This window comes from Pseudochaenichthys georgianus, chromosome 6 (genome assembly GCF_902827115.2).
Source record: "Pseudochaenichthys georgianus chromosome 6, fPseGeo1.2, whole genome shotgun sequence".
NCBI classification, from domain to species: Eukaryota; Metazoa; Chordata; class Actinopteri; order Perciformes; family Channichthyidae; genus Pseudochaenichthys; species Pseudochaenichthys georgianus.
The window spans coordinates 34,490,473-34,505,868 of NC_047508.1; the positions used below are offsets into that span (position 1 = coordinate 34,490,473).

At 41.3% G+C, this 15,396-nt stretch overlaps 1 protein-coding gene across 2 annotated transcripts; it reads right to left on the reverse strand.

Moving 5' to 3' along the window:
- Window positions 1-5,237: 5,237 nt before the first annotated feature.
- Window positions 5,238-15,129, reverse strand: LOC117448252 (glucoside xylosyltransferase 1-like). 2 transcript variants are annotated; one of them, XM_034085456.2, is made up of 8 exons: window positions 14,751-15,129; window positions 14,104-14,196; window positions 13,343-13,526; window positions 12,925-13,056; window positions 12,588-12,839; window positions 12,195-12,318; window positions 11,813-11,985; window positions 5,238-6,326 (listed from the first exon to the last, which is right to left on the reverse strand). In XM_034085456.2, the coding sequence occupies exons 1-8, from the start codon at window positions 14,963-14,965 to the stop codon at window positions 6,165-6,167; spliced, it is 1,335 nt and encodes a 444-aa protein (XP_033941347.1). In that variant the 5' UTR covers window positions 14,966-15,129; the 3' UTR covers window positions 5,238-6,164. The 2 variants fall into 2 exon arrangements, with proteins under 2 accessions (XP_033941347.1, XP_033941348.1); XM_034085457.2 differs by lacking the exon at window positions 14,104-14,196 and having other exon boundaries at window positions 14,751-15,128.
- Between the last annotated feature and the right edge of the window lie 267 nt (window positions 15,130-15,396).

Sequence of the window (15,396 nt, forward strand, 5' to 3'; positions counted from 1 at the left end):
AGTTCAATCAATGCAACTAATGTCGTCTTAGTGTTATTGCATGATGTTAAAATTGGTTTGCCATGGTTTTAGTGATGGATTGTAAACATTTTAAATGTAGTAATGTTGTTGTTTTAATAAATGATGGTGCAGCACTGTAGGCCTACTGTACCTCTTTATATAGGCATTTTTTCCTTAACAAATTGTTTTTGCGCTGATCAGGGGGTACTTGGCTGAATCTTTTTTTCAAAGGGGGTACATTATTGAAAAAAGTTTGAGAACCACTGTTCTAGAGCAGTGGCGTAGCCAGGAATTATTGTGTGGGTGGGCCTGGAGAAATGTAGGTGGGCCAGGGGGAGACATATTAAGCGTGGGGTTTGAGCTGAAACTTCATTAATGATTTTTTAATGCACCAATAGAACATAAGCATAAATTAGCAGTGAAAACAAAAAGCTTAGGCACGGCGGCCTCAGAATGTGTGTAAAACTGACATCCACATAGGGATGGGTATCGTTAAGGCTTTAACGGTACTACTACTTTTATCGATAGCGCTTATGCTTATGCTCCAGGTTCAGTACCAACCACATCATAAAGTACGCGGACGATACAACAGTGGTGGGACTCATCAGGGACAACAACGAACAGGCCTACAGGGAGGAGGTGAAACATCTGACAGACTGGTGTAACACCAACAACCTGATCCTGAATGTCGATAAAACAAAAGAGATCATTGTCGACTTCAGAAACAAAAAGCACTGTCACCCACCACTCCACATCAACGGCACAGCAGTGAAGACTACAGCCAGCACCAAGTTCCTGGGGTGCATATCACAAGCAGTCTGACCTGGTCCACATACACTACATCACTATTTAAGAAGGCACAGCAGCGCCTACACTTCCTGCACAGCTCCCCCCTCCCATCCTCACCACGTTCTACAGAGGAACCATAGAGAGCGTGCTGACCAGCGGCATCTCCATCTGGTCGAGAGACTGCAACGCCAAAGACTGGAAGTCTCTGCAGAGAGTGGTCAGGACAGTAGAGAAGATCATCGGAGTTTCTCTCCCTCCCATCAGAGACACCGCTCAGAAACGCTGCCTGACAAAAGCCCAGAACATTTTAAAGACCCCACTCATCCTCACCATGCTCTGTTCTCCCTGCTGCCCTCCGGCAAGAGGTTCCGCAGCATTAAGAACAGAACAGCCAGATTCTGCAATAGCTTTTTCCCCCAAGCCATCAGACTGCTGAACAGCAAGCAGACCAGTAACATAAAGATTACATTTTTATGTAAAGAGCACATATTTGTTATATAGTATGTCTATTTTATTTATATGTATAGTAAGTCTTTATATTTTAAATGCACACTTTCTCTTTAATTTTATCAGCACCACGTCACTATTATTTATTTATATGTACAATTTTAGCAAGTTTTTATATTGTCCTGTTCCTGTAAGCCAGTACAACGAAATTTCGTTGTAATAGTACACTCTGTGTCTCGTTGAAATGACAATAAAGTATGTCTATGTCTACGTCTTATCGATCCGGTCCTTTAACATTACTTTTATCGGTTATTTTGGAGAAAAAAATAAGGTAAACTAACTAAACAAATTGTGAACAAAACTAACATTGCTTTTTATTTAAATTAAATACATAATATTTCACATCAAAAGAAACAACAATGTTTTAACAAATCGTATTAAATAATGTGATGACAGAACTGTAAACAGAATAGCTGAAACTTTAACAAAATCAATAACTCAGTTACCTCTAATCATAACCCATGTTTGTATAATGTAGTTAACTCGGTGTGTTGCTGCTAGCATACATAACACCTGACGTGGAAACGTTCCTCGTGGATGGGGCTACAGAGCTGCTAGAAAGACAGTCCAACCCGGTGCATTCCTCCGTCTGGATGTGGAGCACTTTTGCTAAATGTTTAGACACATTGCTCGTGTTACCGCCCTTAAATGCTAAACTCTTATTCCACTTTTGGTAACGAGTATTGTCCACATCGACACGGCTATAGTTTAACCACACCTCGGAGCGCGTTCTCTCCGCCATCTCCTCCGTGTGTGTGTGTGTGTTGCTGCATGTAGCAGCTGCGTGTGTGTAAACTGCCCCGCCCCCTCGCACACAGACGGGGGCTGAAGTCGAATAGTCCATTTAGCTTAGGAACCTTCCTAAAGGAGTGAAATGACCCGGAAGTCCCTCAGTGGCAGCCATGATAAGTGCCGTTCGAATTCTCTAGAATGATGAGAATGATAGGAAAGGAGGTTTCAAACGTCCTTTATCACCTCCTTTAGCTTAGGAACCACTGGACCTCCCTAACCGGCAGGAGAAGCGAAAATGCTGCCCCACAATGCCTTGCAGCCGCAGCATTTGCCGTCACTCAACAGTCGGCCGTTCACGGAAACAACCGATTATGACCGAGAAATGATATCATGAAAGTTACGGTGCTTATTAAGCATTTTAAAACATAGGTGGTAAGTTGCCAATGTGCTTTGTTTTGAACGTTCATCAGTATTATAATCAAAAAGAGAAATATGAACGTTAGTTTTTACTGAAATGATCAAATAAAGTCAACATTTCACAGTCTTTACTGAGCTGTGTGGGGTTTGTTCAACTTTTAAAAGATGTTTGAATGGTGATATACACAGTGATAGATGTTAAGGACTAACGTTTATAATAAATACATCTGTATTGATTTTAAGATCTTTAGTTCATACAATCATACGTATTGGGATCATTTGTATTAATATGGACCGGAGGGAGAGGGTGACGAGCATAAGTTTCACTTTCCTTTTTTATTTCAATTCCAACGTTGGTCATGAAGAATATGTTTCTCTGTTGTCCACGTTCATAAAGCAAAGCAGCAGCATCAGAGCCCGGAGCAGAGTCTCTAGATGAGTTTACAGTAGTCCCTCGTTCTTATTAAACATCCATGTTGTAGTCCGCTGTATAGAAAACTGTGGTTGCCATAGTTTCCCCACAGCAGCAGACGCACACAATGACGTCCGCTGGCGCATCATAAACACGTCGGATAGTGAAAGTGCATTCGGATTCTCTAAAGTACCGCAGCCTCTTCTCCTAAGTCCTTTTGAATTCTCCTGTCCACTATCCCTTAACCCCGTGACGTTTCACTCAGAGGTCAAGGAATAGACGATAGGGTTAGAATTTAGGAGCTGATCTTTGGACTATTCGACTGCAGCCGGGGATAGATCTCTTAAACGGAGTTGGCGACACTTAAACTAAAATGTAATGTTTGTGTAGCAATAATACATACAACATATATCGGGGGCACAGGTTGTTTATCCTTGACAGTCGCACAGTGGGCACACACTGAGTGTTTTCATATTCAGCAAATGTGTACACACTAAACTGCAGACCTCAAGAAGAAATAATACTTTCATTCACTCACGGCAAAAGTTAATTTACTTACTATAAAAACTCACGGTAAAAAAATGCACTCCCTATTCCATTGTCATGAAGGTGGAATCTAACTATATCCAGAATAAGTTTTATTGGATCCAGGCTAGAAACATGTTTATTTCTGCTGTAAAGTTGGGCATTTTAACATGGGGGTCTATGGGAATTGCTCCTTTTTGCATCCATCCCCTGTCGGCCACTAGATGAACTGCAGTTTGTGGCACTTCCTTCTGGGCTTCCCGGTTCTGCGCTATGAAGCGCTGATTGGCTGTGGGTGGGCCAGACGTGCATGTGGGTGGGCCCACCCACAGCTACGCCGCTGTTTTAGAGTACCCTGGATTGAACCGAGGGAAACTCTGAAATAATACGCCCATTGGCTACAAATCAATATATGATTGGTTGATCAAACCGTCAGTCCAAACGTACGCTCTCATTCAGTGCAACGGCCAGGGCATTCGATCAAGGATGTAGAATACTTGATTGAAGGACAAGATCTGATTGGTTGCTTTCTTTTCTAACACAAAACCACTGAAATGCGTAGTGCATGGTCCGAGAAGGACAAACAAAACAACGTAACACTGTAATATTACAGATCAACGACACAGATACAATTCTCATTTATTCATTTTATAAACATTTTATTCATATAATTAAATCGATTTTTTGTTTGTTTTATCTGAGTGTCTGCTATTCTCTGAATACCTTGAAGGCCCTGATGGTTCGCCACTGCAAATACTTTATTGTTGTAATGTTTTCCTTTTTTTGAAACACTCTAATGGATATGGACGTATTGCCCAAATTACTGTACATTTACTCTCAAAGGTCCCATGTCTTGGCAATTTCTACTGATCATAATTCCATTGTTGAGGTCTACTAGAAATGTACATTGTTCAATGTTCCAAAATGACATTGGTTTTCTCATACAGCATCTCTGTATAGTATGTGTATTCACTCTCTGTCCTAAACAGCTTGTTGGAGCTCCTGCCCCCCCCCCCTCCCTATGAGCCCACTGTGCTCTGATTGGTCAGCTCGCCCACTCTGTTCTGATCTGTCCACCACCGTTACAGCGGAACATCAGTGATTATGTGTTACAATGGCGTTAGCAACCAGAAAATGACACCAGTAATGACAAACAGATGAGAATGCTGCGTGGGGTCTGGGTGCCATGTTGGCAGGACATTGCGGGGCTCGCTGCTGTGAGGAGCGGACAGTGTGAGCTGGATTACTGGTGTCGTCTCCTGGTTGCTGCGTGAGGTCTGCGAGACATCGCGAAACTCAGCCTGAGCACCATGGACGCAGGAAGGGGGGGTGCTGCAGCACCCCCATCTGCGAGTCTCCACTAGCACCCTCAAACACAGCGCACCTATAGTGTAAGCGTGCCACAGTTTCACCGCTGCGAGGCTCCACTAGCACCCCTCCCAGCGCGTCACAGTTTCGCTGCTGAGAGTGTGTGTGAGGAGCTCCACGGATTGGTCCATTGGGTCGTCGTTACGTCACTTGGTTCCCGGAAGAAAACAATGGAAAAAGAGAAATCTCCAACGAGGCGTTCTGGGGCAGCATAGACAGGTATTTTCTGTGTTAGAGTTTTACTCGCTACAGGGTGTACTTTGAGGGTTTGTGACTTTGCAGACCGTTTACATGCATAAAAAGCTACATAACACACAAGGGGACGGGTAATAACCGGAAAAGCATGACATGGGACCTTTAAAGCAACAAAAGAACATTCCAAACCATATTTAAAGCTCCATCATAATTTTTAAATGGTACAACTTTTCCCAATTGAACCTTAATGCTACAATATTTTTGACATATGCATCACAAACAACGTTGAAAATACTTTATAATAAAATATTTATTCCCCATTCATTTTATATATACACTTGAATATCAATGCTGGCTTTTCAGTAATATGTTAAATTCACATATTATTTTGTGTTGATACAATCCTCAATTTTCTAATATCAATAGTGCAATTATTAGCTAGTTGGTGACCCGCTGGCTTGATTGAAAACAAACTGCTCGCTATGTCATTGTACCAGCCATAGTAAAACATGTTCACATAGGTAAAGTAAAACAAAACGACTTAATTGCTAATACAATGTACAGTATAATATTTGTACAATCATTCATACCAGAGTATCTTAAATGATAGCCTCATGTAAAGGTTTTAAACATCCAAAGTGCTTCCTGTCACAGATGGCCAACACTAATAAATACTGAATATAATATATATGTATACATGTATTCTTAACAAGTATTTGTTTTGTTAAAACAAAAAGGAAGACTCAAGTGTAACTATTAAGTACCTTCAAAAACGACAATAACCCTTATCCATGATATACTGCATTGACAAAAGGCTGTATGCAAACTTATATTAAAACAAATCTGATAAAATACTTTAACTAAAAGTACCTGCTGCAATTTCCCCAAAGATATAACACAATTGTACACAATTATTGTTGGTTCTTTCTCAAAAGTGTCAGTGCATTTTCCACCAAGGCAGGAAAGCATTTGTAATTGGACAGATATGTACAATCATTGGCTTCATTTAAGAATAAAATAAATATAACCTGTACCACAGAATACCCTAACCCATTTCCAGTCTTGATGTGCAGTTTGTAAATGCAATGCATGATGGTTCAGTGTTGACCTGAGTCTGTTTGTCATCCAGCTCAATGTCTCCACAGGAGTGTCTTACATCCAAGCCTCTACTTCCAGAGACACTGATGAGGATATCAATGATATTGGAGTGATGTCCTGTTCATCTTCTCTGCGTGACTTCTTGTTGAACAGACAGGATGCTCTGTTTTAACTTCTTTGTAAACAGGTGACTGGCTCTTCCACAGTACGAGTTTGTGGTGGTCAGAAGTGAGGCTTCCAGCGGCTGAAGCAGTGAGGTCTCCATGTTCTCACCAAATGGGTACTGGGACGAAGAGAAACATGAGCAGGTATTAGATGTTTTACTATTGCATTACAGATTTATTCATCCAATGTTATGTGCCTTCAACGTCAGCTTTTTTCCTGCTCCTGACATAATAATAATAATCTTTATTTGTATAGCACCTTTCATACAACAAGTGCAGTCCAAAGTGCTTCACATAGACATTTCACAGAAAATGTATACAGAATACAGATACCAGTAAAAGACATAAAAACAAACAAAAAATTGCATAGAGTAGACATATATGCAAAATACAATTAGATTAAAGGTAAAACAATGGAGGATAGTGCAAATTCAACACACAATCAGGGGCCTCATTTATAACGCCGTGCGTAGGATTCACGTGGGAAGGTTGCTTACGTAGTAGAAATCCCCCAAAAAGATTCCGACATTTTACGATTCACCAAACATTGCGTACCGGCGAGGAAAGTGCGTACAGTACTTCCTACGCCGGTTTCCCTTTATAAATCACAACCGACTCGAAATGCGGTGCAGCTTTTGCGGGCTTCACGTAACGCCCATATTTGCATATAAATAGTCAAAGAAACGCCCATGATGAGAAACTGTAAGAAATGATCGGGGAATCCCTCCGGAGTGGAGTCATAACGACTGGATCTGAATTATGTTTTTGTATTTGGTGGTTTTTGTCCCAGCTGTCGATCAGCTGTGCGCAGCCTCTCCACTGCAGCCTGTGCAGCTCAATCCCCCCCCTCCCCGCAGCAACTCTATATCCACCAGTTAAAGGAAATACAACTAATGTGTTGTTATATTAGCTGTACAATTGACCACATATGGTGTTCTTAGTTTCCATACCTCCTGTGTTTTAGGAGCGACTTATCAAGTCTTGGCAAACGGCATAAAACACAATTAAACGTGATAGTATATAAAACCATGCTCGTATCTACAACCTATAGAAATGCAAAACGGCGTCAGTTTAGACGTAATTCTTACGTGATGCTTACCGCATCATTTATGAGAAAACATTTCATAACATTAGCACAACATATTCGAGGTGGTTTTAAATAACATATCCGTATTTATTTATTTATCCAAGTGATTGGCTTTAATCAATGTTTGAAAATAAATTCTTCATATATGATAAATGAGAGGTAACATTTTATTTATGGTATTATTTCCACATATTTCTCTCCATTCTTCCTTCTGCCAACGGTGTCGCAGTTTCTCGTCTCTCCCGTTTTTGTGCTTACACATGGGTTAGAGTTTGCGTGGAGGACCGCACATTTTCCCGTCAAGTTAGTATTTTATAAATCGCAAACATTACGTAGAAACTGGCGTACGCCATTTTTTGAGCATATATCCCTTTATAAATGAGGCCCCTGGTCACAGGTTAAAATGCATCGCAATACATTGAGTAAGGGCAGCATAGAGCAGGAGTTTGCTTCCTAAAAGGCTATATTATATTATTATTTTTTAAGACTTCCACCAAGTTGGCTTCCCGGATGCCTACAGGTATTTGGTTCCACAGCTTTGGGGAATAGTTAATGAAAGGACCACCAAACGTCTTTTTACCGCTTTTTTTTTGTTAACTTGTAAAAAACCAGCAGTAGAGGATCGCAGTGTTCTTGATGGCTTGTAGCTTACAAGGGAGTTATTAATGATAATGTAACTTGGACCTTGCCCATTAAGGACCTTATACAGTGGGGCAAAAAAGTATTTAGTCAGCCACCAATTGTGCAAGTTCTCCAACTTAAAAAGATGAGAGGCCTGTAATTGTCATCCTAGGTATACCTCAACTATGAGAGACAAAATGAGAAAAATAAAAATCCAGAAAATCACATTGTCTGATTTTTAAAGAATTTATTTGCAAATTATGGTGGAAAATAAGTATTTGGTCAATAACAAAAGTTCATCTCAATACTGTTATATACCCTTTGTTGGCAATGACAGAGGTCAAACGTTTTCTGTAAGTCTTCACAAGGTTTTCACACACTGTTGCTGGTATTTTTGGCCCATTCCTCCATGCAGATCTCCTCTAGAGCAGTGATGTTTTGGGGCTGTCGCTGGGCAACACGGACTTTCAACTCCCTCCAAAGATTTGCTATGGGGTTGAGATCTGGAGACTGGCTAGGCCACTACAGGACCTTGAAATGCTTCTTACGAAGCCACTCCTTCGTTGCCCGGGCGGTGTGTTTGGGATCATTGTCATGCTGAAAGACCCAGCCACGTTTCATCTTCAATGCATTCTTTCTCCTCCAAACACGTCTAGTTGAGTTTTTACCAAAAAGTTCTATTTTGGTTTCATCTGACCATATGACATTCTCCCAATCCTCTTCTGGATTATCTAAATGCTCTCTAGCAAACTTCAGACGGGCCTGGACATGTACTGGCTTAAGCAGGGGGACACGTCTGGCACTGCAGGATTTGAGTCCCTGGCGACGTAGTGTGTTACTGATGGTAGCCTTTGTTACTTTGCTCTCTGCAGGTCAATGACTAGGTCCCCCCGTGTGGTTCTGGGGTTTTTGCTCACCGTTCTTGTGATCATTTTGACCCCACGGGGTGAGATCTTGCGTGGAGCCCCAGATCGAGGGAGATTATCAGTGGTCTTGTATGTCTTCCATTTTCTAATAATTGCTCCCACAGTTGATTTCTTCACACCAAGCTGCTTACCTATTGCAGATTCAGTCTTCCCAGCCTGGTGCAGGTCTACAATTTTGTTTCTGGTGTCCTTTGACAGCTCTTTGGTCTTGACCATAGTGGAGTTTGGAGTGTGACTGTTTGAGGTTGTGGACAGGTGTCTTTTATACTGATAACAAGTTCAAACAGGTGCCATTAATACAGTTAACAAGTGGAGGACAGAGGAGGCTCTTAAAGAAGAAGTTACAGGTCTGTGAGAGCCAGAAATCTTGTTTGTTTGTAGTTGACCAAATACTTATTTTACCGAGAAATTTACCAATTAATTCATTAAAAATCCTACAATGTGATTTCCTGGATTCTTTCCCCCCATTCTGTCTCTCATAGTTGAAGTGTACCTAGGATGAACATTACAGGCCTCTCATCTTTTTAAGTGGGAGAACTTGCACAATTGGTGGCTGACTAAACACTCTTTTGCCCCACTGTATGTCAGGAGGAGGACCTTAAAATCAATCCTAAAGGAAACAGGAAGCCAGTGCAGAGCGGCTATAACTGGGGTAATGTGTTCTCTCATGACAGATGATTTAAGAAAGACTCAAAACATGCTTTAAAAAAACAAACAAACAGAAATATGTTTTTTATGTTTACAACTGTTGCATGCTGTAACAGCCATGATGGGACAATAAGAACTGTGTTAAAATCACACAAATTAAGTGCCACATTTATCACTGTCACTTCAAGACAATGACATTCTGCATTTGTTTCATAACTGTCAATTCAGAGTGTGTTGGGATGATGAATATCTATCACCACACGCTGTAAGAATGGGCTCAGTAAGGCGTAACATTGATGGTGGTTACTACAGCTGCAGCATTCCAGATCTGCTTCATTGTTGGATGCTTTTTTTGTCCCCAAGTGAAGAGCAAAGATAACACTTCCATCTCTTCAGCTTGTTAATATAAGCAGCTAAGGCTTTTGTCACATAGAGAATGTAAATAAGAATGCAGGGTTTCTTTTTGTATCGAGGTACACCCTTCTTTTACTGCTCTAGTAAATAAGAAAATCACTATTTTACAGCATCTCATTTGATTCCAGTTTGGCCAAGCATCAGGTAACTCCAAGCTTTCACACTTTCTTTATTATCTTTCATATACTGCAGCAGGCAATAAAGCACCATTAACAGCCTCCTATCGATTTTATGTGGATGCTGCTGGTGCGTTGTCCACACAGCCATCATGATGTCTCAAACTAGCATCAGCACTAAAATGTTTACAACTCTTCTGTGGGCTTGGCTGCGTAATGGCTGTGCCCTTTATTGCGCGCTCCTCTGCTGGCTGGGCGAGCCGGCCGTGGGAGCGGGGCTGACTAAGGAGCTCTTGGTGAGATGGAAATGAGAGTTTCCTCCAGAATTGCCTGCTCCAGGCTTTAGGAAGCTGTCCTCAAAGGACTGAGTGGGAACAAAGTGGGAGGGGGCCTGAGGAGCTGGAGCAACAGGAAGCACTGATAAAAGCTTCAAAATATAACAACAGAGGATGAAACGCTCTTCAGTTAGGCCTTCTCCTCTCATAATAATACAACAAAGCCCTGTATATTACATTTATCTACTTAATACAGGAAGTGGATTATGATTACTTATTGCAGAACACAGCACTCCTCCGCCTCCTGAAATCAGGTGCAGTCTGGTTTGTGCCGTCTGGGATGCCGTATGCTTGTTTGTGCTGTCGGAGAGACTGATGGAGGCATGAGGGCCGAATGCCCCATAATGAAGCCCGCTCGTTTACTTAATGGCTGAGAACATTGCCCGCACTGATAGTGGCCAGGCTGGGCCTGTGGCGGTAATGGATAAAGACCGGCTAATGAAGCTTCCCCTTCTCCCCCGATTACTGCCTGCATGTTGACCGGTGCGCTGAAATCAACTTGAGCAGATCGAAGCAGAGGCGGCCAGCAGTGAGAGAGCTCTTCAGCTGACTTGCTATAGCTTATTGATGATGAATGAGCCGTGGACTTTTAAGCTCCAAAAGCTGAAACCCATACTAGATTTGAGAGTTCATACTTTTTTCTGGCTTGTTTTTAAAAACATCAGAAATGTAGGGTGTCATACAAACTTTAGGATGCTAAAAAGTGTTTAGAGTATACAGAAGGCGTTAAGAAGAAGCCAGAACTCACCAGCTGTTCATAGTGAAATCCGGCCAATGCACAAACCCAAGAGGAAGATATTAAAGGATGAGTGTGGTGATTCTATATTTTTCTAATTGTCAACAAATCAAATGAAAGAACCCATGAATTCCTCGAGCTAACAAGAATTGTCTGTGGGTCCCAATTCTCATATAGCTTACCTCTGTGTGCCATAGCCCATCAATGAGCAACACAGTTTTGCTAGCTGACAAGTTACTTCACTTCATGAATTTTAGTGTTTTAGCTGACAACATGTAAAGCAAGCATTCCAGATGGCCAAAGCCGAGCAGGGGGGGGGGGGGGGAGGTAGATTTGTCTGGCTTGGGAGAGAAAAGAAAGGAGGACGGAAATGTTTAACAGGCTATTGATTAAGCATTGGTGGACGGAAGCATCTATGAGAGCAAAGCAATGACCTGGAGTGCCTATCGATAATTTAATGACAAGAAAATGGTTTTCCAAATAGTCTGTTCAACCCACACAACTGCCCTCTAAAAAAGAAAGAGGCACCAGAAAGAAAGTCTATAAAAATGATCGCTTCCCCTGGAACAAACAAAGCCTTGATTTCTAACATTACCTCACTTTACATTATGTTATCCAATTATCAGTTGGAAGAAAACACATACTCAAAGTCAGGAATCCTTTGCAAAATGTGGGGATTGTTAACAAATAAGAAACCACAAGTTCAGAGAGGCCGTCTCTACCTTTTGGATGGCCTCATAGACGGCTCGAAATGCAGGCTGCTTGTCATTATGGTAAACTCCCCTGTTACCATGGAGAATGAAGACACCTTCTTGATCAGCCTGTTGACAGTTGCTGCCATAGATACAGTGGTCTGGACGGTAGTTCCACTGGCAGGGGAACACATAGAGGCTTTCTGTAAAAAGTAGGAGAACTTTATTTTGTTGATGAGGACTGTGAATAAACTGGGTTTATCCAATTAGAACCTATTACAAACCCTCACATATACTTGTATATTTCATTTTAAATATCCAAAACAACACACTTAAGTAAAGACTTGTTTGTTTCCTGAAACAACATAACTTTCATGACTAGAAATAATGTTTTATATGTAATTGCACAAACCTGGGTTATGGTGAAAGATGATGTTAAGAAGATCCTGGTCACCCCAAGTGATATTGAGTTTATACTTCTGGAGAAGGGGCATCAGAATTTCCTCCCACTTCAGTGGAACTGTTGTCATGTCATTCTAGAAGTAAAAAGACATGCTTATTGCGATGGTTTACAAAGGAACAACAAGAGTGACCTCTGCTGGTCAATATTGGTTGTTCAGCTGAAGCTAAAGTCCCCTTTAGTATTCTATTTTTCAATGATCCCCAGACCCTTCAATGATAACTGTATGTAAAAGTGTTGATTTAATATGACTGGATAAAAACAGCATATTACTCCAAATACTGGTACAATACATTGGCAACAGCACATGGCAAAAGCTGACAGTAGCCAAAAATCTACACCTACCTTAAAAGATTTCTCCCTGAGGCGCGTCATGTTCATGAGCATGACTCCTGAGTTGATGCCTGTCTTGCCATAGTAAGGATGTCGGGCAAAACGGTTGTACCAGCCGATGCGTGGCTCCTCGTGCTCCGGAGCCATGGCAGCTAAGTGACTGGAATCGAACTGAGAAAGAAGAGCCCAGATATCCTCTACTGGCTGCAAAAAAATGATATCCGTGTCCACATAGAGCAAAGAATCCACCTCCTTCAGGATCAGCTGGAAAACAGACCACAAAATCATTTGTGAAAACATTTAGCAAATGGGTAATAGTTATAAGCATGAAGGATTAGCTTAGATGTACAGGCAGGAAGAGTCTCTGAGAGGCACAAGGTTTGAAGAGCTTCTTCCACTCCTTTGCATTCTCCTCGGGAAAAGTGATAGGGTAGATGGTGAAGTTAAACTTAGTCTGAGCTGTCCTGGGCCAGGAGTCCAGCTTTAAGAAAAGATATGCACAAAGAAAGATTGTAATCCACAAATATTCCCATTTAAAACATGTACTTAACTAGTTATCTTGATAAAAAGGGTTTTGCTTTTATGCCAAAAAGTAATGGTTGCAATAATGCTTTAGTGTGCTTCTCTTTACACCAGAAGACAAAGGCTTAAGACATTGTTAAGACAGATTTAGATATATCTGGGCTATTGCTATTACTTTGTAAAACCTGAAAATGAATACAAAAGTACAGGAAAGTTCTGGTGTTGTTTTTGGAAAAGATACTCACAGCATTTTTGAAGGGCTCATGTAGATCATCCTCAGCAAAGATGTAAAAGTGCAGAGGCTTTTTGCTTAAGAGAACAGCAGACTTCAACATGGTGAGAGTCTCCTCTAACCTGGTGCCACAGGCCACCACAGCCACGTGACTTCTCTCATCACCATGATGCTTTCCTGGAGAGTTGGACCTCTCTCTAAGAACCAAGACACACAAACAAAACAGTCATCATCAACCCCAACTTGTACATACAACAGCATGGCTACACTGACAGGTGCAGGAGAGAGAACAACTAATGTAGATATCACCAGGCTCAGCTGACTGTTGTTCAGCCCTGTAGGATTGGAAATGTCATTTTGTTTAATGAAGGGCTTCACATGAGGACTATCGCCAGTACTTTTAGTTGCCATCAAGCACTCCTTGTAAACGACTAATTACTAAGTACTACTACTAGCACACATTTCAAAGAACACTTTGCCAATATTCAATCATATCTCTGTCAATATGTCATAAAATGGCAAGGCCACATACACAACTATGATGGACAATTGTAGTCAGGGACTTGGTTGTCAGCATGTTGGATCTCTCAACTCCTTATTTATGACTTAAAGCTCATTACTAGTTTCAATGGTACATTTTGATTGCAGCAATAGGCCCAGTGTTTACTCTGAAATGTGTACCTAGGAAGGAGGGCGAAAGTTGTTAGTTAAAGTCTACGAATTATAAATAATCTAATGGAAGCTTTTTAAAGAGGTGCTCAAAACCAGTCATACCTAAGAGATGATTCCAATAAGCAGTTCACTCCACACACATCAGCAGGCAGTCTCCAATATGGATTCCAGTAAGAAACCGACAATGATTTACACCTGACAGAATGAAAACATGATATTTTGTTTCCTTAACGATACATTAATCAAACATACTTTGGGATTAGATCATAGACAGTATATAATAGGATTAGATCTACCTCCTACCTACGGTTAATTGTTTAACAGGTGGCCGTTCTATAAATCCAGCAACAAGCTAATGAGGGATACAATGAATTAGCTATCAATTGCAAGTAATGTTAGAAGATAATCACTTATCTAACTAGCTAACTAACTGGTGGTAGATTTCAGATACAAGACAGACATTGTCAACACATACCGCTGCTATAGACTGACTGTAGTTATAAAATAGCATGATGAGTACGCGTGCTATATTTTCAATGTATCCAGCTAAGGCTAAATTGCTAACCAGTTTTTACGACTTAACGTCAGATTTAGAAGTATTTTCAACATTGTGATTGTAACCATATGATTTCGGTTATAGTCACGCTAACTTTATTCCAAGTGCAAATGTAGCTACAGCTAACTAATAGCTCTATTATGCGCTCACTAATGCACTTAATTAATGCTAAGTGATTAGCTAGCTAAGCTACCTGTCAAGCCCTTCTTCATGGTCTCGGCCTGCTAGTCCTGGCCTTTTCCTGAGAAGGTGGCCGTCGTCATGACTGCGCCCGCCGGGTATCCCCTGCTCTTTTAGGCCCCAGCCATCTCTGTCTTCCAAGGTGGAGGCTAGCTGGTTGAACACATACACCAGTGAAAAGAAAATGAAGACCATGCACAGGAGAAATGCCTGAAGATAGCATCGCATTTTGCGTTTCAATTTGCATGCTCTAACGGAACATTGTTGTGGATTTTTAGCTACAATCTGAGGTGCTACCAGGTAACTAATCAATCATAAATCAAGTCAGAAGCTAAACCGAAGAGCACGGTCGGTGTTTAGAGTTTTCCGCCCCACCCACATATGGTACACGTGTTTGGCGTTTGATCAGTCACCTGTCAGTCTATGGATGAAAGAACAGTCGTATCATTAAGTCTTCAAAAGTAAAAGTATTGTAACGGACTGGTTATAATGTTGATGTGTTTGTTTGCATTTTACAGAAGAGGCTTCTCAATTCTTAAATTTCCCCTCCTCGACTCCCCTCCTCGAGACTTTAGTCCCGCCCACAGGAGATGCGAGCGGAGGACGGAGGAGGGGAACCGATGAAAGAGGAGGGGAAGCAGCAGACGTTTAAAGAAATG

What these genes read in the sequence shown, in the direction of transcription:
- LOC117448252 (XM_034085456.2), bottom strand. Translation starts at nt 14,965, where the DNA reads ATGCGATGCTATCTTCAGGCATTTCTCCTGTGCATGGTCTTCATTTTC. An exon ending in TTATTGGAATCATCTCTTAG is followed by an intron (nt 13,527 to 14,103) that starts GTATGACTGGTT and finishes CTTGGTTCTTAG; the next exon opens with AGAGAGGTCCAACTCTCCAG. An exon ending in ATGAGCCCTTCAAAAATGCT is followed by an intron (nt 13,057 to 13,342) that starts GTGAGTATCTTT and finishes CTTTTCTTAAAG; the next exon opens with CTGGACTCCTGGCCCAGGAC.